Raw genomic sequence first — 25,355 nt, forward strand, 5'->3', positions numbered from 1 at the left:
ATGTGTGTTGATAGCTTGGCAATACACAAATAATTTAATTGAAATTCTTTGTGTTTTGACTACAAAAAGAACAAGATTGTAAAGATCTCTCCCCTGACCTTTCAAAGTAGTCAAACCTAAGTGTATGATACATACTACATGTACGTTGTACTCGAGTTTAGAATGAGTAAATAAAGACCAGGATCTTTATTGATAGGTTAAACTTATGAGTTTAATTTCTTCGAAAATCAAAATTGGTTTTGTTTGTTATGTATCTCTTACGATTCAATGGCGTTTTTTTAAAGATAGTACAAAAGTAGAGTATAATATATATATCAAACCTTCCACAATAGTTTAAACAAAGCTATATATTTTAATTTAAAGACGGCGGCTGTCATACGTCTAGCTGCAAACACACTTTTGTGTTCGGATACATGTAGTAAAACAATTTAAAAAAGGATCAAGAATTATTCTAAAATGTTGATGTCTGATTCAAGAAACATGTCATTACGAATTGATATTGTATATGTTGTTCAAATATGAATACACGAAAATGTAATATATATGTATAATATTGTTTCAATTTATCAGTTTTGCAATAAAGACAAGAGGCATTTGGTCGCTTGTGGAGAGTTGTCTCATTGGAAATCATACCACATCTTTTTTTTTATAACACATCTTATGGCCTGGACACAAAATTATAGTATGAATTACATTTTTATAATTGAATAAGACAAATAATTGTACATAAAAAAACGTGTGTTAAGTTCCTTAAAGGATGCCTTAATATACTACTTATGCAAGCAAACTAACAAAACATACACAAAACCTAATATATATGATAGACCACACTACACTGAAAAGATTTAATTTAATATAAAATACATTTTTAACAAAACATAACTGGTTGTCTTATGTAGACGAAACGCGCGTCTGGCGTACTAAATTATAATCCTGGTACCTTTGATAACTATCTGATCCGGTCTAGATACGATTGAGTTTTTCTTAATTAATGAGATACCTTAGTTCAGCAAAATAATGATTTCAATGATATAGTGAGTAAAATCTGCTTCTACATTAAAAAAATCCAGCATCCTTAAGTTATTCCTAATAATTTTGAATTGTACATGTTGTATGGTATTGTCTTTGACTAATGTTGATAATCAAATATTACAATATGTTTTTGTACATTTAACTGGCGTATCTCCTGAATCACACGTTGTACGTCCTCTTGTAAAGCTTTAATTTCATGTTGAGTGGTTGTTGAATCGCTTTCTTTATTGATGTCCCTAAAACAAACCAGTCACATCAATACAATATAAATGTATATGTATATGTATGTACGCAAAAATCTACTAGTGTTAGCATACTTGTATATGGCAAAAATCTACTAGTGTTAGCATACTTGTATATGGCAAAAATATTATATTGTTTGCATGTATGGCAAATATATATCTTACAAATAACTAAATCGCTATTTTTCAGAAGTACGAAGTTGAGGTATACCTTTGCTGGTTACTTATTGTTGATGCAAAATGTACATTTTTGTTCATATTTTATGAATCTAAAAAATGCTTCAAATTACAAAACTCAGAAAAAGATCCAATCAATTTATTTATTTGCAAGAATTATGTTGTCTGGTTAATACAAAATACACCTTCTGCTAAACTCATTTCTGCACGACAAAGAATATTAAATGTCATCGATATAGTGTTTGCTTAGATAGTAGACACACGTATCTCGTTGTAAACTAGTCATACATGATCGTCCGTGTCTCATCAAATACAATTAATGTATGTGTGTGTGTTCGTGAAAGTATAATTTCCTTATGTTATGTTGTCTCATCATTCATGTTTATTTTCACGTATGTTTTTTTTTTAATTTAACTTTTCTGTAGCATAGTTAACTATTTTAACTATATGAACGTTCACAACGCTTCAAAGGCCTCAAGTGAAAGTTTTCTAAAAACATTAATACAAATTTATTTGGTTTTTCAGTTTTATACGGCGATGGTCAACTTAACATTTTACCTTTCATCGGTCATCATATTCATAGCATTATATCGACTACGTGCACGAGTTGTTCCATTCTGGTAATTGTCTAATGCAATCTTTTCAACAATATGAAGTCTTTCAATTTCGTCGATGCCAAGATTCAAAACTACAAAATGTTCATTAATGATTTCTTTAGAAAGAATAAGCATACATACATGCCAAAAGTTTCAATAATCAACTAAAACATTGCATCACATCGCAAGAATCAAATGTTTCCGTTTAGTTTAGAGCCAAATGCGAATGTCAAGACTTTTAAAGTATGATATAAATAACTTAAGACAAGTAAAACATACAGTTAAATCAAGTAACATCATTTTGGTATTTAGATACTTGTGGAAAGTGTACAACTGGTATATATGTGTTAAGGGGCCAGCTAAAAGACGCTTCCTTGTGTGGGAAGTTCTCGCTACATTGAATACCTGTTGGTGACCTTCTGCTGTTGTTTTTTTTCTAAGGTCGGGTGGTTGTCTCTTTGACACATTCCCCATTTCTATTTTCAATTTTATTTATATTATCTTTATTGTTTATGATATTCTCGTAATCTTGTCATTCATTTTCTTCGTAATATATATGACGTGGCTATGTACTAATAAATCCCGCCATTGTCTTATTGATATACAGAAAATGTGTGTATTATTGTCTTTGATTTTTACTAACATGCGTTGGCTGTATGCCATTGTGTGCTTCTTTGTATGTTTTTAGTGAGTAGGATTATAGCGCTAAGTTGACTTATGTGTTATTGACCTTTTTACATATTATTTCTTGAATGGAATTTGATGCAACTGTCATACAAGTGAGAGGCTTGGATAGCTATGAAAAAAAGGTTCAATGCACCATTTCCATGTAGGAAAATACCTTTACCAAGTCATGAACATGACAGTTGTTATCCATTTGTTTTACCTGTTTGAACTTTTGATTTTGTCATTTAATTAAGGTATTTCAGTTTCGAATTTCCTCGGAGTTCAGCATTTTTGTGTTTTTTTTCAAAACTAGAGGCTCTAAAGAGCCTGTGTCGCTCACCTTGGTCTATGTGAATATTAAACAAAGGACGCAGATAGATTCTTCACAAAATTGTGTTTTGGTGATGGTGGTGTGTTTGTACATCTTACTTCACTGAACATTCTTGCTGCTTACAATTATCTCTATCTATAATGAACTTGGCCCAGTAGTTACAGTGGAAAATGTTAAAAAAAATGTACAAATTTTATTAAAATTGTTAAAAATTGACTATAAAGGACAATAACTTCTTAGGGGGTCAATTGACCATTTTGGTCATTTTGACTTATTTTTAGGTCTTACTTTGCTGTACATTATTGCTGTTTACAGTTTATCTCTATCTATAATAATATTCAAGATAATATAAAAAACTGCAAAATTCCCTTAAAATTACCAATTCAGGGGCAGCAACCTGACAACGGGTTGTCCGATCCATCTGAAAATTTTAGAGCAGATAGATCTCACCCTGATAAACAATTTCACACCCTGTCATATTTGATCTAAATGCTTTGGTTTTTGAGTTATAAACCAAAAACTGCATTTTACCCCTATGTTCTATTTTTAGCCGTGGTGGCCATCTTGTTTGGATGGCCAGGTCGTTGGACACATTTTTTAAACTAGATACCCAAAAGAAGATTTTGCTTAAGTTTGGATTAATTTGGCCCGGTAGTTTCAGAGGAGAAGATTTTTGTAAAAGATTACTAAGATTTACAAAAATCGTTAAAAAAATACTATAAAGGGCAATAACTCCTAAAGGGGTCAACTGACCATTTCGGTCATGTTGACTCATTTGTAAATCTTACTTTGCTGAATATTATTGCTGTTAACAGTTTATCTCTATCTATAATAATATTCAAGATAATAACCAGAAACAGCAAAATTTTCTTAAAATTACCAATTCAGGGGCAGCAACCCAACAATGAGTTGTCCGATTCATCTGAAAATTTCTGGGCAGATGGATCTTGACCTGATAATCAATTTTACACCCTGTCAGATTTGATCTAAATGCTTTGGTTTTTCAGTTTAAGCCAAAAAACTGCATTTAACCCCTATGTTCTATTTTTAACCATGGCGGCCATCTTGGTTTGTTTGCCAGGTCACCGAAGACAATTTTTAAATAAGATACCCTAATAATGATTGTGGCCAAATTTGGTTATATTTGGCCCAGTAGTTTCAGAGGAGAAGATTTTTGTAAAAGATAACTAAAGTTTACGAAAAATGGTTAAATATTGACTATAAAGGGCAATAACTCATAAAGAGGTCAACTGACCATTTTGGTCATGTTGACTTATTTGTAGATCTTACTTTGCTGTACATTATTGCTGTGTACAGTTTATCTCTATCTATAATATTTTTCAAGATAATAACCAAAAACAGCAAAATTTTCCTAAAATTACCAATTCAGGGGCAGCAACCTATCAACCGAATATCCGATTTATCTGAAAATTTCAGGGCAGATAGATCTTGACATGATAAACAATTTTACCCCATGTCAGATTTGCTCTAAATGCTTTGTTTTTTGAGTTATATGCCAAAAACTGCATTTTACCCCTATGTTCTATTTTTAGCCATGGCGGCCATCTTGGTTGGTTGGCCGGGTCACTGGACACAAATTGTAAACTAGATACCCCAATGATGATTGTGGCCAAGTTTGGTTAAACTTGGCCCTGTAGTTTCAGAGGAGAAGATTTTTGTAAAAGTTAACGCAGGACGACGACGGACGACGACAGACGCCGGACACCAAGTGATGAGAAAAACTCACTTGGCCCTTCGGGCCAGGTGAGCTAAAAACGTGTAGATGCAAATTAAAATATATTAATTTTTCTTTTCGACTTTTAAGTTGTAATAGCAAGCATTTTATTAATATTTTATGATAGATTATGATGAATACACTGTGCAAGTGACCAATGCTCTATTCACGAGGTTATAAAAATCTATTTGGGGCGAGGCAAACGAAGAATTGTACTTGTGTATTTAACAAAAACAACCAGGAATTATGCATAGAAATCAAAGAACTACTTCTAAAAGTGTATATTTAAAACCAATATTGAATATTCATCATTACAAAATGTTGAACTTTAGATATTACATATTATACTTACTCACCACATTTATTGTTAAATATTCAAAAAGGAGTTTCCACACTTCGTTTCTGTGCTCAATTTGTTGTAACAAAATACCACGATTCTACATTAGTGTATTAGTATTGGTATCAAATCATGTATTCTTAAAGACTTACTAAAGACGCTTACATACATAAGTTTCCTTTCTTTGTCATTTTGTAATTTGTGTTGTAATCTTGTTTTTTTGTCATAACAGACTACAACGATTCGACATAAGTGTATTAGTATTGGAATCAAACATTGTAATTTAAAAGACTTACTAAAGGCGCTTGCATACATAGTTTTCCTTTCTTTGTCATTTCGATTTATGTGATCTTGTATTTTGTCATAACATAATACAACGATTCGACATAAGTGTATTACTATTGGTATTGGAAACATTGGTCTGTCATAGTATTCATGTACCAATGCATACATATGGAATTTCCAAATGATTTCAGAATTATCTTGTACTTTTTGGAATGTATCCCTGTGAAAACAATTGTTTGACACATTATTTGTAACTGAATAAAAAATGTTTTAAAATATAAATCATTTTACATTAATCCAAACAACATGCACAATGAACGGCGTGTTTATAAATCGTTATTTGTTCTATTATTTTACCACTCGAATTCTAGATGCGGTACCTTCTGTTATGATGCCTCGAATGAACAGAACTTTGCACTTTTATCTTAACTAGTACCGACCATGCAATTTAATTTTAAGCTAAATTAATGGAAACATTTGAATTTGTGAACCTTTGTGATTGTTAAATTTGAATGACAAACCGATTTGGAACACCATTATTAGATATCCAATTTACAGATGATGACTCCCATTGACACGAACATGACGTTAACCTCCTGTTCCGGTATGCAACGTTCATAATTACGTAATGTTTAAACGTGTTTGAATCAGTATTGTAAACGATGCAGCATGTAGATCAGGATCTTCCTAATCTTCCAAACCACATAAAATCACAACCCGGATGTTGATGGGTTTCGAGTTACCTAGCCTAGCTTTTTATTATGTGTATTGTCTGATGTTTTTTTTTGTTTTTCCTTGTCGTGTCCTGTTATGTTTGTCTTGTTTTCTAATAAACACATACTCGCAAGATTCATTTTCGTCAAAGTGAGAAGTGTTTAACAAAAAAAATAAAAAAAAGTATAAAATGCGACAGTTACGAGTTTTTTAAACAACAACTGTTAAGACAGAAGGTAGTCAACATTTCTAGTGTGTCGTGCCTATATTTTTGTAGCTCTCTAAAATGCAAAATATTTTCTTAGTTTATTGACTTTTATGTAATACACACTTACGAAAACATTGCAATAAGCATGTTGACTAAAAGAATATTTGTCAGAATAAGATACACAGCCAGCATAAGCGAATTAAACTGATTGTTTTCTGCACATCGAGACATTGTTCCGTTCGTGTACAATTCGATGTCTTTCGTGCATTCTGACGGTTCCTTTCCTGTTAAACAAAACATAATGAAAAATAAAACTGAGTAAAAACTACTAATGGATGGAAAAACAAGTTACAAAAACAGCTCAATTAAGCAGTTGTAATGAGGTATGATATAGTGACGTCTCGTATTATAGTTAGATTGATCACTCTTAGCTTACACTTTTATGACTTCAGATAGTTTAAATAAAAGGGTTAAGCGTTGATCAGGACACATATTAGACTGTATGTATAAAACTTGTGATCACTTTTAATTTTGTTCAAAATTTTTAATTTAGCAACATGTCCCTAGATATTTAGAATCTGTCAGTAATGTCTTTGTAAAACTCTCCGTTTAGAAAAAAGTACAATCATTGAAGAGATACACACACAAATTACCGGTATACTTGATATTGATTCTTATCAGAATTAAGCATATACATGGGTTTTTTCTCCAAGAATTCCGTTATCTCTTGTGTATGATATATTTTATTTTGATTGCAGTGATATAAAAGAAAAAAAAAAGTATCATTTCGTTCTTTGAATATGACATAAATAGAATATCGATGTTTTTTCTAGCTTTTTCTAGATTTCCAAAAGATATTTTGGGAGCTTAGATTCACGTTGCTCTCTCAGAATGTTGTGCCACTTAATTTAAAGTCAGGTATTTTTAGAAAACTGAACTTGTTTTTCAATTTTTCAATTCTGCAAAAGATCAGATTATAGCATCGTCTATAATACTGTAATCAATGAAATATCTTCAAATAGATACACAATCAATTAAAAAAGGAATACCTTCCATCCGATCTAGATTCAGCTCGCCGTACAACTGCCAGTAAGGTAAATAAACAAGATCTTTAAACAGCTCCCAAGGGGACAACACCGAATTTGGAAACAAAATGGCTTGGTACATGATTCCAAAACTGAACACGAATAGGACAAACAGAGAAATGAAAAATGCAAGATCTTTCATCTGAAAAATAAAGATATACTATAAGTTAAAAATCCAATTCAAAATGATATTGCGCCTGTCAACTTATTTTTTTCCAGAATGACTATTTCGATCTTTTAAAGCAAAAACCCAACATTTAAAAATCAATTAGTTTAGATAGTTGGAAACACTGACAAAACAACGCCGTATCTTGACCTATGAAGGTTCATTTTATAAACTTTTACTTGGATGGATAGATGTCTCATTGGCACTTATACCTCATCTTTATATATAACCAAACTCTTTGCTTTTTATCTGACTTGATAGGAGACATAATAAGTAAAATGGTTGTTCGAAACTGTTAAAAGGATAGCCGTACATGACAACATTTTAAATATCACTAAAATGAAAACCGGAATGTAGTGAAAACAAATGCAAGAGCATCAAAACAGAGAAACACATAGATATATGAGAGATACTTTTACGTAATAGTACATTACAACAAATTAATTGCAGAATAACAACGTTACCAGGACACAGCACACGAAATATAACCTATACATCACATGAATGGACGTGACCTTGACATGATGAAAGATGAATAAAAAAAATAAATAATTTAATTTGTATTTACAATATACAGGAACATTAAAATTTGAGTTTTTTATGGTACTATTTCAAATATTTTTATGATCATGAAAAGCATATAAAGCATATTGGAAATGAATTGTATTTGTAATGGTGTAATTATGTTATTATTTGAATTTTGTAACCATGTTCGTTTTTCTTTCGAATGAAAATTGTGTTTTTTCAATTATGCCCACATAACTTCTTTAAACTTTAAAAAAAAAATGAAAACTTTGTTGCGGATGTTTATTGACATTTGAAAATAACAATAGAAGAAGTGTTCTTTAAAGCAATTTAATATAAGATCAGACAGTAAACGCACATGACATGCACAAGAACGAGTTCAGTGATTGTCCTTTGTTTGTGTGTTCAGATTTGTTTTCCGTTCAGTTTTTATACATACATTAGACCGTTAGTTTTGTCAGTGATTTGTTTACATTGTCATTTGGGGACCATTTATAGCTAACTATGCGGTATGAGCTTTGCTTATTGTTGAAGGTCGTACGGTGACCTATGCATGTAGTTGTTAAATAATTATGTGTAATTTTTTACGCATAAACTGGTAGGCGTCATAGATATTGAGTGAACCATATAGGTTACGAAACGACTTAACATAATTAGACGAATCATAACCGTGAAATAGAACACCAACCACGGAACTAAAGCCAATCGTCTTGATGCATGCGTCGCTGTGGTTATGACTGGCGAAGAATTCATGAACAATCATTTAAATGCTGAAAGTATTGCTTCGATGTCAAAAGAATTGCCACAACGTTTTGTGTTATTCGGATCACTATAACATTTCAAACCCAATCCCAACAACTTTAGTCTCATTTGTCTTAAATGCTTAGATTTCACAGTTTGAACTCTCTACAATTTTGCAAGTATTTTTACCTTTTAACTTATTGATTGGAGCACCATTTATGGCTTTTCTGAAAACAAAGCACGCTTCCGGAGTCTCAAATTATACGATAACTATATATAATGAGTATTTTGGACATTGTTATAGAGTTTACATCTTTTCTAGGCTTTCTTTAACTTATTGAATATTTACCATCCTGCCAATCATAACAACTTTAGGCCCAATATATCTTTGAATGAAGAAGAAATGCATGCTTCGTAAGATAAACATTGATAAAGTAATAGCATAAGACATTCTGGCAAAGTAAAATTGGTTCGAATTCAGTAAACATCTGAGTATCACCGACACAAGAAAAAGAAAATACATCGCAATGTCAAATACATTCCAGACATCTTTAGCCCAGTACTGAAGATTTTGTGTAAGTGATCCTCTGTTTGTCTGCAATATCTGTGAATAGAATTGGATATTTTGCTATATCAGGTTAATACTAAAATCTATAATATATACAGAGATTTATTTTCTATTGATTTGACAAGCCGTATTAGATTTCTATCTGTTATTAAATTAAATATAAGTATTTAGTTTGGAATTATGATTAGGAAAACTTAATGATTTTATATTCAAAAAGACAATTATTCATACTTTCTTATTATATAACCCCAAAAGTAACATTATCAAACAATGGGGGGAGGTATGCCGCGAACATAAAACTAATGATTGCATGTTTAAAGTTTTCGTCGGTAGGTGTATGTCTGATTGTTTAAACCAACGAGCTCATTGTTAATATTAATTGATATAATGATTCCAGTCTATAGACAGACAAATGTGTAGACTGTTGTTTTAATAATTTTTATTCAAAATACCCTGTTCATACTGTTAACTTGTAGATTAATATTTATGTGTGCATACGACTGGCACAAAATTACAGCATGTTGGTCAATTACCCTTTATACATTGGTTGCATAAGTTTCACAAATATTTTTTTGGTAAACAAATTGGTGATCGGTGTTATGCATGACCAATGAAAATACTGTTAATGATTATAAGGATGGGTGGCTGTAATATTTATTTTATAAAGCATTATATATTTACAAAAAAGTGATGATACATACATGTGATGACGAGGTATGTTCTTTCACTTTTCGGTCTTAAAAATAGTCTGTTAGGACTATATCAGTTATCATCAATTTGTTTGTTATGTTTGAGCTTTTAATTTTGCCATTCGATTAGGAACTTTACGTGTTGTATTTTCCTCTATGTTAAGTACTTTTGTTATTTTACTTTTGATGTACCTGTCTAATTTCCTCCAGTGCTAGCGACAAAGTCCATACCCACGTTAAATATTCAAGCGTAGAAGGTGGTCTCTCTGACAGAGGGTATAAATCAGTCAACACAAATAATGTAAACATCACCAAGAACGCCAGGTAAGTAATCTTAAAAAGACGAGGAATATCCAAATGTTATGTATCTACTTTGAAATTAATACGCTGCTAATCTCGAAGACATACGTCTTTCATTGATTCTTTTAGTATAATGTTGCGTATGACAGATCTGTGTGTTCGATCAGTAGATGTTTCACATGTTTTCAAGTTTCGACAACAACAAGTTATAGATATATATATATTTATTCATAAAAAACGGTTATTTTTATTTAACTTAAGTTTGGTTTTCTTACTGACATTTAATTAAAATTTTAAAATATATACTAAGTTGCATGATGGGGTTCGTGTTGTTTATTCTTTAGTTTTATAAGTTGTGTCATGCGTACTATTGTTTGTCTGTTTGTCTTTTTCATTTTAAACCTCGGCGTTGTCAGTTTGTTTTAGATTTATGAGTTTGACTGTTCCTTTGGCATCGTTTGTCCCTTTTGTACATCCCTCAAAAAAACGGCTCATGCCATTCTCTATGCATTCCATTTCTATCACCATGGATATTAATAATTGTTAATCATCAATCACAATTTCATAGTATTCAATATTGTGTTGGAAGTTAAGGTATAAATATAGATTGAAATTAATCAAACCCGATTATAAGCATAACAATGACTTTTGATATAAGTTTGTTAGCATGATCAAATAAAGACAATTAGTATCAAGTAATGACTACATAAATATGATATATTTTGTTTTTTAGTAAATCTCTCAACACATTAACCCAGATCAAAGTATGAAATACAAACAACAGAAACATTTTTATATCTAAAACTATATGTTTGAATGGTACCAGTAGATTTTGTATTTACATCCCTACTAGATGTGGAGTTAAATGTAGACAGTGTTTATTGAGATTTGCTTTTACAATCAAACATTAAACCAGTAAGTCTGTAACGTGTCCGTTTAGAGGGAGAAAGGAAGAACTGTTTTGAAATGAGATATATGTTTTATAGTTCAATATCAAAACCCATTTTATATTCGTTTTACATGTTATTACTACAATGGTTTTGCATATTGTATAAAAAAAAATGGTGAGACATTTGGGTTTACATATTAATATGGTAGTACACGCGATCATTTGATTCAATGTAAAGTCTTTGTTTATAATAAATGTGTTCAAATGAAATTCGCTATGAAACGCTATCGATGGGTACATAGTTTACCATATAAAAGAAAAATTTTGCTACTGGCGATATGTAAAACAGGTATGCGCAGTACAACATTCCAAGAAAAGCATTTTCCTTAGTTTCCTTAGTGTTGTTGATGTCTGTATTTTGGTGCGGGGCACAATTGACCCGATGTTGATTTGGCTTGTTTTGATGTGAATTCTTGTTTTTCTGTTGAATGGTTATGAATCCTATGTTTTGAATGATCAACATAGGGAAAACTACTGCCATACCAACCTGAAATATAATATAAGTTTAAGTAAAAATCATCGTGAAATAATTTCTACATTAGTTAATATTAAATTAAAGAGTAAGGTAAGCATGGTAAGAGGCTTAACAGGAAAGTAGAAACGAATTTACGTTGTGACTGCAATGGTGTCGATGGGAATCACGCACAATCCCACATGCGTATATACTGCATATGTTACTCACACGTCTTTCTCTATTGAACATGTAAAATGTGAATTTAAGCAACGAATTAACCAAAACTAATCTCATTGCAAGTAAGTGATACCATTTTGAAAATAGCATATACATAATTGGAACAACGAAAAAATTTCACAACTTGGCATTTAGTTAAAACGTTCATTAGTGATCTAAGTAAACGAGTTATCACTTATACTGTGGATTCATTGTAATTCGTGGGATACCAATTTTCGTGGCTTTCGTGGGTACTTGTGAACCACGAAATTAAATGTTCAAAATAACAAATTTTCTATAGGCTTGTATAACTTCGGTAAAACCACGAAATTAAATATCCACGAACTGTTCTTCGACAGACGTGAAACCATCTTCATACGTATATTGAAGACTATTATTTAAAGCGCATTACTTACGCGTACTAAGTAAAAAAAATAACAAAATATTCAATTTGATTTAATGAACTACTTTTAAAAAATTATAACAAGGAAAAGCCATATTAAACAATAGTATTTGGTAATCGTTTAGAAAACATATCAATGTACAAAAAGACGTAAGGATTAAAACATGTAGAAGTTTAACTATGTATTGAGGGTCATCAGAGTATGCAACGAATATATTTACTTTAATTGGAAAGATGTTCAACTCTTGTTTCTCACTTTTCACAGATAAACTCTGCATATACATGTTGTACTTTCGCCAGACGCGCTTATCGTCTACAAACGACCCGAGTGTAAGCCTCGGTATAGCTAACGTACGTATCTGCGGAGGCATTTTAAATGATAATTTAGCTCTTAAATTCAAAACAAAATGTATCTTCATATTAAGATATTAACGGTACCAGGTTTATAATTCAATACGAAAGACGCGCGTTTCGTCTACGTTAGGCTCATAAGTGACGTTTAGGTCAAAACAGTTAGAAAGCAAAACACGTACAAAGATGAAAAGCATTGATGATCAAATGCATTGAGATTATCTTTGCTGGGAATTAAAAAATAACATAACCTGTACCTATAAATTTCCGTGCTACATGGTTTTCACTCGCCAAATGGAACCAAACGTGATATTTGTATATAAATGATTAGTCCTTGCACACTTTTAACACCATTCAACTTACCCTCCATGTTGGTGTATAAAGTGCAATATCTCCACTCCATATACTACTGAGCTTTGCTTGACAGGCTGTATGTGCCATAAACATCTTCAAGTTTTGCGAATAAGCGATCTGTAAAGGTGTAGAATTGAATCGACCAACCTTTGTAACTAGTATTTTAAGAGCCTTTTCCCGATCATTTCTATATAATTCTGTCATCACATTACAGGCTTCTGATTCAAAATACCTAACAAAATACGAACTTGACTCAATTGTAGATAACATAAATAAATGATGGATTATAGCAATGATTAAAGAACACATTAAAGTTCAAATTTTTTTTTTAATTTTTGGGATGTATAGATGCCGTTCCATGTCCAATTTGTGTTTATTTCATATATTTTAATGCTTTGTATCGAGCTTATTAGGTAAGTCTTTTTCATCTAAATCGTATAATTTTAATTTCTAATGTTATGCCCAATGACAGAAGGAATATAGATTATATACGTGATTGGTCCAGCAACAATAAGTTTATGTCTCTCCGAGTCAAACAGATGACTATTCATTTCAATCGTGATAACACTAACAGAAAATTTGCAAACCATCTGATACAAGGAATACAACTCGAACAAACGGATCAAAGTACACAAAATAGGACACACACTAAAATTAATATGAAAGTGCATGGGACAGGTATATCAAGCTTGTGTTATTAAAAGGTAATTTTAATATTATGTTTTTTGTAAAAATCCAGGAAATTTAAAGCAGTTTCAAAATTTTCAGATTCGGGCATTTCACATAAATATTCCTTTGTAAGCAATATACCAGAAGGTTAGCGTGTGTCGCATTTTTTAAAGGAAACACGGCTTTAAATGGGAAATCTATGCTATAAAAAATAAAAATGACGAGCTCAGAGAAAAATCAAATACTGATTAAACGCAAACACCTCTAACGAATTGATAACAACTATCATATGTCTGATTTGGTACAAGCGTTTTCTTATGTAGAAAATGATGGACTAAACTTGTTTTAATGTCTGGCTTAACCTTGTTTGACAATAGCATTTAATTCAATTATACCGAAAACGTTGTGTGAACCAAACAAACAGACATAATTGGTAAAAATGTCAAAAAATTGGGACACATGTTAACATTATGCTATAACCCTTATCCATATAAAAACAAACAAATACGTGTGTAACATACACAAAACAATCAGACATACAAAAAAACACATAAGTAAACCAAAAGGCAACAGGAAAAGGAATATCCGTTTTGCTAGCAGGATGTTAATGTGCGCATGCTTCCCGTATGATGACATTAAATATGTGCTTTAACAACTTATTTCATGTCGATTTCTTTGGCATTCTACCATTTCAACTTAATTTAGAAAATGCCTTAACTTTGCATATATTTTTTTGGCATTTACAATTGTAATTGTGTGTAAGAAATTAACTGATTCATATGTTGCTCTATTATAATACTCACCTCGCATTTTCTCCTAATGATACAGTTTGTGCCATATGATTAGAAAGGGCTGCCTTTTCAGCCAACGCATTCAGTACTGCACTAGCAAATAAAGCAGAACCTGCAAAAATGAAACTTTACATTGTGTTATGAAACGTATCTGGTTAAGGACGTTGCAAAAATCCGTCAGCTTTTAAAATTACTTCATTTGAATATCCCTTTCTTATGTTTGACATATTTGACATTCATACCAACGGAGTATATATCTCCCAATTGAAACAATATTTTTGAACTTGTATTTCCTATCACGATTTCTTTGATATAGGTTGGCTACTCACCAGGATGCTATTAAACCAAGAGAAAGAATTGGTGAAGTTTAAATCATCCATTCGTACATTTACAATTTTGGGTATCACCAGCCCAGTAGTCAACACTTCGCTGTTGACATGAATATCAATTATATGGTCATTTTTATAAATTTTCTGTTTACAAATCTTTGAATTTCTCGAAAAACTAAGGATTTTCTTACCCTGGGAGTTGATTAACTTAGCCGTATTTGGCACGACTTTTTGGAATTTTGGGTCTTCAATGCTCTTCAACTTTGTATTTCTTTGGCTTTTCAACTATTTTGATCTGAGCGTCACTGATGAGTCTTATGTAGACGAAACGCGCGTCTGGCGTTTAAAATTGTAATCCTGATACTTTTGATAACTATTTACACCACTGGGTCGATGCCACTGCTGATGGACGTTTCGTCCCCGAGGGTATCACCAGCCTAGTAGTCTGTACTTCGGTGTTGACATGAATATCAATTATATGGTCATTTTTATAAATTTTCTGTTTAAAAAACTTTGACTTTTTAAAAAACTAAGGATTTTCTTACCCCGGGAGTAGATAACTTAGCCGTATTTGGCACAACTTTTTGGAATTTCGGGTCTTCAATGCTCTTCAACTTTGTATTTCTTTGGCTATATATATCGAAGTTTTTATCTGTACATGCAGCTACTGTACCCGAAAACAGCAAAACAGCTGTTTTTATCCTCATTGTTTTCAACACTTTAAATAACCAAGTTTTTAAATTAATGTCATTGACACCTTGTAATGGGTCCTTGACAACTCTTAACTGCAGCAAGATGGCTGATTATCAGCCAAAGAGAAGCAGGGATGTCTCTGTAACAACTGCACGTTTTGTTGGTCATCACCATTCCACTATAAGTCGTTTTCAGAATACAAATCACGCAATAAACGCTGTTAAAGACCTTCCGAGATAATGAAGACCCCCTTTACCATTTGCTAGAGAGAATCAACTATAAGGAAGGTTGGTCAGAAGGAAACCCATTGCATACAAGACAATTCTAAAAAGGGAGTGGTTGCCATACAGGAGCCTTTTAACAAGAACTGTTCGAGATCAACTCATCGCTACTGGTTATCGTGCGATAAGACCATTTCAGAGACCTTTGCTTACGAACAGACACACTGTTTTCCGTCTCCAATGTAGTGCAGAGCTCGCCAAAGTTGGAAATTAGCATCGTGGAGGAAGATCCAATGGTAAAGTGGAATTCGGTTCATCTTTCTTGGCCCGATCGTAGCCCGGATTTGAACCATATCGAGCATATTTGGAACACTATTAGACGGAAAGTGCGTGATAGGACACACCAGTTCAAAAACATCATGAAATTAACAATGCCCTTCATCAGAAAGGGTTGTTGCTACTTTAGCAACATATTAGTCGATTTATGGCAGGAATCAGAAGACGTTAAGATGCGGTTATCCGTTTGTATGGAGGCTGCGCACAAAGTACGAATTCGTTGGCGTATAATGATCAACCATGATTTGAACAGTCATCTGAAGATTAATTTTGAAATGTCTTACATTGTAAAGTTCGACTAAAGGAAAAGTTGTAAAATGCATTTTTCTGTACAAAAAAACACTTCATTTTGTTATTAAAATTGTGATTATATAAATCATTGGTTTTCAAACATTTTTTGTTCGTTTCAATGCCAGCGTTATCATAAACTATGTTCCAATCATATTATACACATATTCTATTATATTTCATCCAGAAAAAGAGGCTGGTTTTTCAAATTTTCAAAAATCAAGGTGTTGCAATACTTTTTTCCATGTGTATATATTAAAATGGATCTACAATGTTGCTAATACATATGTGGATCCAACGATAATATCCACCAACCACACGAAAAATATCTTACATATAAGATCTGTTTCCTGTTTCCAAAAAATCAAAGCCATTTCTCTCCAATTCATTAGTATCGCCCAAACAAACAGATGATGAAAAGGTTTGTCATTATGGACTACAGATATCTCTTCGTTGTTTTCACCTGATTTTGAAAGAATAAAAACGTTGCTCTATCAATATTGAATATCAAATACAAAATAAAAATATACATATATACTAACAATGACTGCACATGTAGTACATGTATATACTTTGGATATGTCAATTTATTGCATATTATCACATCGCTGCACCGATCCTTTATGATAAGTCACTGAGAGAGATTAGCTATAGTTATTATACAGATAAACATAATTTATCTATACCATGACTTATAGTTAAAATCAAATAATTAGTTAGATTTATTTTCAATTACCATGTTCACTGTGTCTAAACCACACCGGCAAAATTTGCTCGGACTCGATGCTATCTAACATCCGGCACAATGACGGAACACCAATAGACAAAAGAAAGGTAGGTTTCTCCTTATTTTTTTATTCTTTTTATGATATCGAAGAATATATATACATATACAACTATTTTCTATTGTGAGATGCAATGTTTTCTACAACCGTTCTCTGTTAACGGAGAAATAAGTCAAAATGCATGTCAAAATGACGAATTGAGTGAACCTTGCCTCGAAATTGTTTAATTTCTCGTTAAATTGTTCACATTGTACGGAAAGAAAGGTACGGGAAGATAGATATTGACACGGAGATTGCAAATTAAGTTATTATGAGCATCTCATTAATTGTATCTCTGTGTATGGAACGAAAGAAAAGGGTCATGTCAAATTAAAATAAACCGGTTTCGTCAATGTTGTTACTACACAATCACCCGGTTTCGTCTATATATATCACCCGGTTTGGTTTTTTGTTTTTAACAAACAATTTATGAAAAGCAACTTTTGCACGCGGATCTGAACATTGTATTTCGAGAATTTAAATATATATTGATTGTAAGGTAAACTTGGCGTGTTAAAATCTATTTTAAACAGGCACTTTTGGACATAGTTAATTATGATAATACACATTTTTCTAATGAAAGGCGTATCCCTTATTTCACTTAACTTCAAACTAATTTTAAATGGAATATAAATACTCAATAGCAAACGCTGGTATCTAATTATTTTGTAACATTATTATATTTTCTTTGTTTATAATAGTAGTATGTAAAGGTGAAAAATAAAAGTATGTGTTTTGATTGTGCCATAATTTTAATTTACTATACTAAATTATATACACTATGCATTCAATCATTGACGAACAGTCCCAAACCGACTATAGTCTATACTGTTCTGCACAAGTTTATCATGCATGCAGTCCTGCCAGATTTTCTGGTACTATATATACTGTGTTCCTTGCGCACTAAAGCAAGTTTTCACACTTAAGCACCCATAACATAGCAATGAGATTTGTAACTTTCTCCCCATTTCTGGTAAGCACATTTATTTTTCCTATAGGCATGTTTTCACATTATTTTTACAGTTCAAATTCATTTTTGTTTACAGTTCAAATTCATCTTTTTTACAGTTCGAATTCAATTGAAATTTCAAGATAACGAAAACAATATCTGACAGTTTTGTATTTTCAATGTGAATAAAAGTTGGTTTGCAAAACATGACCGTCATATATATCTAGGTCTTATTTAGAAGAAGTGACGGTAACCACTTATCCCATACACATTGACAATGAGACAACTTTCTTTTAGACACAAAAAGGATGTTGAATTAATCAAGTTTAGGTCACCGTATGCCTTGAACAATGATAAAAACACACAAACCGCATGAAAGCAAGCTATAACAGGGCCCTAAATTATAAAGGTAAAACAATTCAAACAAGAAAAATACCTGCCTATTTTATGTTCAAACAACATATGGTATAAAGCAACAAAGACAACCTTGGAATTACAAGCCTGTGACTCGGGAAATGGACTGAGTCAAAGTGTTGTCGCTGACACAAACAGTACAACAAAAGTACAAATAATAAAAAATGATGAATAAACCTTAACTCGTCCTATGACAGAGCCTTTATAGTAAATTCGCGAGTTGTGCCAAAACTTGTATCATAGTTAAAATTATCCATTAAATATGATAAATATATATGTATTCGCAGTTTACTATGAAATCCACTATCACTGAACTAGTATACATATTTATTAAGGGGCCAGCTAAAGGACACCACCGGATTCGGGAGTTTCTCGCTTCATTGAAGACCCATTGTGGCCTTCGGCTGTTTTCTGCTCTATGGTCGGGTTGTTGTCGCTTGGAATTTGTATGAACTTTTCATGTTTAAATGCCCCCCCCCCCTTTTTTTGTTTTTGTGTTACCAAAAAAAAATCAATCCCTCTAAACCAAAATTTTAAACATCACCAAAAAGTAAACAGACGTTTATAGTATTTATATAACTAAGAAGTGTATAAAGTTTGATGCAGTAATAATACTTCGTTTTTGAGATATGGCGCGACATGTTAAAAAGACCCACATTCCTGTTTCACTTACATGTTCTGTAACTCAAAAAGATTAAATTTGATTTTCACTAAAAGGTTTACAGATCATGTTAAATTTTAAGACAATAAGATAAGCTGTCCTGGAGTTACGGTGCGACCTGTTTATGGTGGACAGACGGATAGATAGACGGACGGACGGACGGACAGAATGACTGATAGATGGAGGAACGGACGGATGGAAGGACGGACGGTTAGACGGGTGCATACAATAATACGGCCTGTCAAAATTGGGACGGGCGTGTAAAAACGCAAAGAAATGGAGAAAAAAAATCGTAATTAAAGGTCAATAATTTTTATTAGGATATCGGCCAAGGCGATTTATTTGTATATTTGTCTGCCTTATCATTTTCCTATATAACTTTTATATATATTTGAAGAAAAAAAAATGTATAGAAATCGACAAAAAGAACTTGATATTCGGCATTTATTATGAGAAACATAATCCAACTGACATAATCCGATTTCCCGGGTGTCCCTGTTTTCTCATTTCTTACAATATTTTAATTCGGTATACACTTTATAAGATAATTGGCGAATCTAGATGACGTATATGTTGCACGCCCCGACCCCACCTTTGGTTGCCAAAACTTTATTGATTCCTGTATTTAAAGATTTTTTTAAGCAAAAAATAATCAAAATATTGTTCGACTCGCTACGCTCGGCGGTATGTAAAAGTTGTTCGAAATACACCAACTTTGAAATAAACTGAATCCGTCTGTCCGTATATATTGTCAAAATATATTGACCAACATCAGTGTACGATCATCATAACACAATGGCGACAGTGCAGACTAGTTTTTTTTTAATAATGTTAACAAAATAATTATTATTGAATTGTATCGATGACCTGAGACTATTATACTAATTTGTACATAGCAGTATAGTGATACATAAATTTTATTTTAATGCATGGTAGTTGTATCCCTACATTCATTTTCTATGCCGATTATGCATGCATATACATTTGTCTTATTATCAACGTTTATCCTTAAGAAGATTTATTTTTAACGATGGTAGAAAAGATTACATACATGGAATGATTAGATTACTTATAAAGGTGTCCATTCTTTTGTGCGAGAAAATCACATATCAATTGTGTGTTTCGATTTTTAAGACCGTAAACTTTAATTTCAAGTTTAAAAATGTTTAACATATTTTCCCATAACTCATATAGAAAAAACATATTTAGAGAGCTTTAATCTCAATATGCTGTTAAAAAATTTCGGAATGCAAAGTAAAATTAAAATATTTGTGTATAAGAGTATGAATTTGCTTATTATTTATTTGAATCTGAGACTCATATAAATAATAAGCCGCTGTCCGGTGAACGAACTTGTTTTCGAACGACCCACAAAACTCCTTTTGAACGCTGAAGTTAAATAATTAATTCTGATGTAATGCGATTATGATTTTTTTTATTTGACCAAACCGGGTTATGCATTTTGAAATCTATGACGAAACCGGGTTGTATACATTGACGAAACCGGCCAGTTCGATTTTGACATGACCCATTTCTTTCGTTCCATACACAGAGTTACAATTATTGAGATGCTCATAATAACTAAATTTGCAATCTCCGTGTCAATATCTTTTTCCCGTACCTTTCTTTCCGTACAATGTGAACAATTTAACGAGAAATTAAACAATTTCGAGGCAAGGTTCACTCAATTCGTCATTTTGACATACATTTTGACTTATTTCTCCGTTAAAAGAGAACGGTTGTAGAAAATATTGCATCTCACAATAGAAAATAGTTGTATATGTATATATATTCCTCGATATCATAAAAATTAAAAAAAAATAAGGAGAAACCTACCTTTCTTTTGTCTATTGGTGTTCCGTCATTGTGCCGGATGTTAGATAGCAACGAGTCCGAGCAAATTTTGCCGGTGTGGTTTAGACACAGTGATGTTGAAAGAACAAGGGTCGACGAGCAATTAGTTTATATCACATTATTTCATAATTTCAATAAGATAGATATTAGTGATGACATCATTAGGCACAAACTAAAGAATTATGCGTACAGAGAATGGTAAGCAACAGGTAAACATTATAACATGCATGATATGTTAGAACAGGACAGACTTGGACTGCTTGCTAAGTGCAATCTTCAGAAGGTAAATTTTACATGCTTAAATTGCAAATGTATTTGCAAATTAATGTATTAGCCATTATCAGACCCATCATTAGTTTGCTTTAAATCTTACTGTGTTATAAGCACGTTTCATTTAATAGTTAGCTTATCAATATCGAATGGAAAGCTATGCCTAATTTGTATTTTGTGGATGTGACAGTTGCGTCAACGAAAAGTTGAAAACAAAACAATAGTCGTAGCCCAAAGCTATTTCACATGTATTTGTATTTAAAGATATACTCGTCATGGATATCACACTGCCTTGTCCCTTCTGCCTTTTTTTCCCTTTAAGTGAATGATATTAACAATATTGTAAAAGTTGTTAATCAAATGTTGATTTCTTTTGGGAAAAAAGATGTTTCCCCCATTACTATAGTTATATGTATTTAGCCAAAACTTTCGTTATTTCGAATCTTCAATGCCCCTTTCATCTTTTCGAGTAATATGTAAATATAACAGTTATTAACAGTGATTAGACTGGTTTTATTCAGGGTAGATTGATAGGGGAGAATACTCGTCTTATTTACGATATATTATTTCATACAGAACTAAATGATTTACCAGGACTGCTCCTTCTCATAGATTTTGAAAAAGCTTTTGATTCTGTATCATGGAATTTCATTGAAGAAGTTTTAGATTTTTTTTCAATTTCGGCCCCTCTATAAACAATGAGTGAGAACCTTTTACAAAAATATAAGTTCTGCAGTTTCTAAAAATTGTATTTTATCTGAATTCTTTGAAATTCAAAGGGGTTGTCGACAAGGGGATGCTTTATCTCCTTATATATTTCTTTTATGTGCAGAAATACTTGGAGTATTAATTAGAAAAAAAAGAAATAAAGGGAATTAAAATAGATGATACTGCATATTTGATCTCTAAATTTGCTGATGACACGTCAATTATTCTTGACGGTACACCAGAGTCCCTTGACGCATCTCTCCGTGTATTACATAAATATACTGAAATATCTGGTCTCCGTATGAACTTAGACAAAACTAAGATGGTATGGATAGGAAAGAAAAAATATAGTCAAGACACCATGTGTGTAAAGTGGGGATTGGAATGGCGTTCCAGTAGGTTTACACTATTAGGAATAAACTTTTCTGTCAATTTTTAAGAAATGGAATCTTTGAACTATTATCCTAAAATAAAAGAAATTGAAAATATAATCAATATTTGGTCTAGACAAACACTTACTCCAGTTGAAAAGATAACAATTATCAGGACACTAATTATTTCAAAATTAAATCATCTATTTCTAACATTACCAACACCATGCAATACTACTCTTAAACAACTTATTCGTACACTATATTCATTTATTTGGGAAAACAAGCCTGACTAGATTAAAAAAAAATATTATGTCTGGAACATAAATTTGGGGGGCTGAAAATGTTAGATATTAAAGAATATATAAAAGGGTTAAAATTAACGTGGGTCCGACGGTTGCTAAAAAAAATACAAAACTCAAAAAACTTATAGAAAGCACAGAAAATATTGATATTGAAGATCTAGTATTTCTAGGCCCACCAAACAAATGTAAAAAACCCTTTTGGAAAGATGTTTTTAAAGCATGGACAGAAATGCAAAATAAACTTAAACCAAAAATGAAGCAGATTTTTTAACAGTTTCACTTTGGAATAATGAAAATATTAAAATAGATAGCAGATCTGTGTTCTATAAAGACTGGGCTGATAACGGTATTTTGTTAATTACTGATCTGGTAGATAATGAGGGTAAATAAATGTCGTTTGAACAATGCAAAAATATTTATGAAATTAAATCTAACTTTCTAGTTTATAATGGAGTTATATCAGCAATAACATCATATCAAAATTCACTTAAACATAACATCTCTATAGAAAATCTTTATAAAGTTCATGGACCAGTTCAACCAAATAATATTAGAACTTTTTTTTTGTCAGTAAAAGGATCAAAACATATGTATAATGTTTTCTTAGAAAAAAGTAATACTAGGCCTACTTGTGAAGATAAATGGTCTTTAAGATTAAAAAAAATGTTGATTGGAAAAAAAGTGCATTATATGTCTTTCTACACCACAAAAAGCTCTAAACTTCATTGGTTCCAGTACAGAATAGTGCACAGAATCATAGGCACAAATGAATTTTTATTTAAAATTAAGGTAAACAATCAGATAAAAGTACTTTCTGTAATGAAGCCATTGAAGATATTGAGAACATATTTTGGACATGCCATAAAATTTCAGATTTATGGATTGAACTTGGTGATTGGATTTATAACCAAACGCAAATATTGATTCCAGTTAATATAGATATTATTTTATTTGGAAATTTAGGTAACAATGGAAATGATAGGATAAAGAACCTAATAATACTCCTGACAAAATTCTATATTTACAGAACAAAACTCTGTGAAAATATTGTAAATTTTACAGGACTTAAAAACTACCTCAAAGAATCTCTGGTACTAGAAAAGAATTTATTTTCTTAAAAGAAAACCTTTTCATATGGCCAATATCTGCTGGGACCCCTGCCTTCCGATTTTAGAAGACTAGTTTATTATTAAAAATTGGTACATTATGTACCAGAATTATTTATACGTACATTCCTTTCCTTATCCACAACACAACCTATGTTATAATTTAATACTGTTATATGTTGTTTTTATATATATGCTTGATGTTTTGTCTATGTTTATAACTACATGTAGGTTCCTCTACGTTATTGCCTGTACACAAATATTTGAATAAATATATCCTGCAAGTAAAATAAATTTATTATTTTTATTTTTTTATTTTTTTTTCCAAAATTCAAAACTTCTGTATTTTTTATTTTATTTATTCTTTATAATTTTTTTTTTTTTTATCTCTTCAGATTAATTGATCATTCTATATTGATAATGTTTTTAATTGGATATATTATAATTAACAATGATTTATGAATGTATGTATTACAGTTAAAGACACTAACAAATACTAATCAAATTAATTATTTGCTACTAACGGTTAACGAGGCCGGGATAAGGTACCGATATTTGATGTATCCACTAACAAATGTAAAAATATCGATAAAGTATGATTACTTCAAAAAAAAAATTTAAAAAAAAATATGTAAATATAACCCGGAATTATGGTCAACACAATGTTAATGTTTTTCATGAGCTTATTTACCTCCAATTAATTTAACAATCCATGTAGTCAACATGTCTGTTGATGCATGATTATCATTTAAATAATCAGAAAATTACGTTAACTTTCCTGCTTATCAGATTAAAACTGTTCTTCACAATTAAATATTTTTGGCATCTGAATATACAGACGAATTTTTCCTCAAAACATATAAGACTGACTTTAAATTCCTTTAGATGTTACAAAAATAGGTTAAACAAAATGAAATACTCATCGGAAATATTTTAAATTTTACATTTTGAACCTAACTAGACAGATCAATCATCACCAAAAGAGATGCAATAGTTATAGGGTATGTCATATCTTAACAAATATTTGTTTTCCAAAAAATATTTTTTAACAATGGCATGACATTATAATTTGATGTTTCCAGGCGATCTTTTATAATAAATGGTACACGTCAGTTTGCTACTATGGAGTGTTTCAAAATAACAATGGCATCCTACCTTTGAACTCGTACAACCTGAATTCTGTATCTCCAAACAAATCTCTGATAAAGTTGTTTACACCAAAAAGTATTTTGTTTGATTTAATGTTGTTCTTTTTTTCCTTTTTGGTTTGTATCTGCAATGAAAAATGTAAATTAACTAGTCTTGATAAAGTATTTCATTATAATTCAATAACGTTCTGATTTTCTGAGTTGTTTCAAACTGAAGGGTTCAACAACGTTGTTTGTCTTCGAACGTCGTTGTATCTAACATGTTTTTATTTAAACAGGACTTACATATAACGC

The 25,355-nt window shown here is 31.5% G+C and overlaps 2 protein-coding genes across 2 annotated transcripts; both read right to left on the reverse strand.

The window, feature by feature from the left end:
* Nucleotides 1-903: 903 nt before the first annotated feature.
* LOC134695627 (transient receptor potential cation channel subfamily M member 3-like) lies at nucleotides 904-7,534 on the reverse strand. Its single transcript, XM_063556940.1, has 5 exons — nucleotides 7,373-7,534; nucleotides 6,451-6,607; nucleotides 5,413-5,621; nucleotides 2,010-2,139; nucleotides 904-1,268 (listed from the first exon to the last, which is right to left on the reverse strand). Exons 1-5 carry the CDS (start codon nucleotides 7,488-7,490, stop codon nucleotides 1,130-1,132), a joined length of 753 nt encoding a protein of 250 aa, XP_063413010.1. The 5' UTR covers nucleotides 7,491-7,534; the 3' UTR covers nucleotides 904-1,129.
* Nucleotides 7,535-9,174: 1,640 nt separating this feature from the next.
* On the reverse strand, nucleotides 9,175-16,825 carry LOC134698076 (transient receptor potential cation channel subfamily M member 2-like). Its single transcript, XM_063560367.1, has 6 exons — nucleotides 16,786-16,825; nucleotides 14,597-14,696; nucleotides 13,134-13,356; nucleotides 11,594-11,833; nucleotides 10,290-10,430; nucleotides 9,175-9,444 (listed from the first exon to the last, which is right to left on the reverse strand). The coding sequence occupies exons 1-6, from the start codon at nucleotides 16,823-16,825 to the stop codon at nucleotides 9,175-9,177; spliced, it is 1,014 nt and encodes a 337-aa protein (XP_063416437.1).
* Nucleotides 16,826-25,355: the final 8,530 nt, after the last annotated feature.

Source organism: Mytilus trossulus, chromosome 14 (assembly GCF_036588685.1).
Source record: "Mytilus trossulus isolate FHL-02 chromosome 14, PNRI_Mtr1.1.1.hap1, whole genome shotgun sequence".
Taxonomy (NCBI): Eukaryota; Metazoa; Mollusca; class Bivalvia; order Mytilida; family Mytilidae; genus Mytilus; species Mytilus trossulus.

What these genes read in the sequence shown, in the direction of transcription:
- LOC134698076 (XM_063560367.1), bottom strand. Translation starts at nt 16,825, where the DNA reads ATGGCTTTGATTTTTTGGAAACAGGAAACAGATCTTATAT. An exon ending in CAAAATTTTTCTTTTATATG is followed by an intron (nt 10,431 to 11,593) that starts GTAAACTATGTA and finishes CGTCTTTTTAAG; the next exon opens with ATTACTTACCTGGCGTTCTT. An exon ending in CACTGGAGGAAATTAGACAG is followed by an intron (nt 9,445 to 10,289) that starts GTACATCAAAAG and finishes TTCTATTCACAG; the next exon opens with ATATTGCAGACAAACAGAGG.
- LOC134695627 (XM_063556940.1), bottom strand. Translation starts at nt 7,490, where the DNA reads ATGTACCAAGCCATTTTGTTTCCAAATTCGGTGTTGTCCCCTTGGGAG. An exon ending in GAATCTAGATCGGATGGAAG is followed by an intron (nt 6,608 to 7,372) that starts GTATTCCTTTTT and finishes TTTGTTTAACAG; the next exon opens with GAAAGGAACCGTCAGAATGC. An exon ending in ATGCTTATTGCAATGTTTTC is followed by an intron (nt 5,622 to 6,450) that starts GTAAGTGTGTAT and finishes TTGTTTTCACAG; the next exon opens with GGATACATTCCAAAAAGTAC.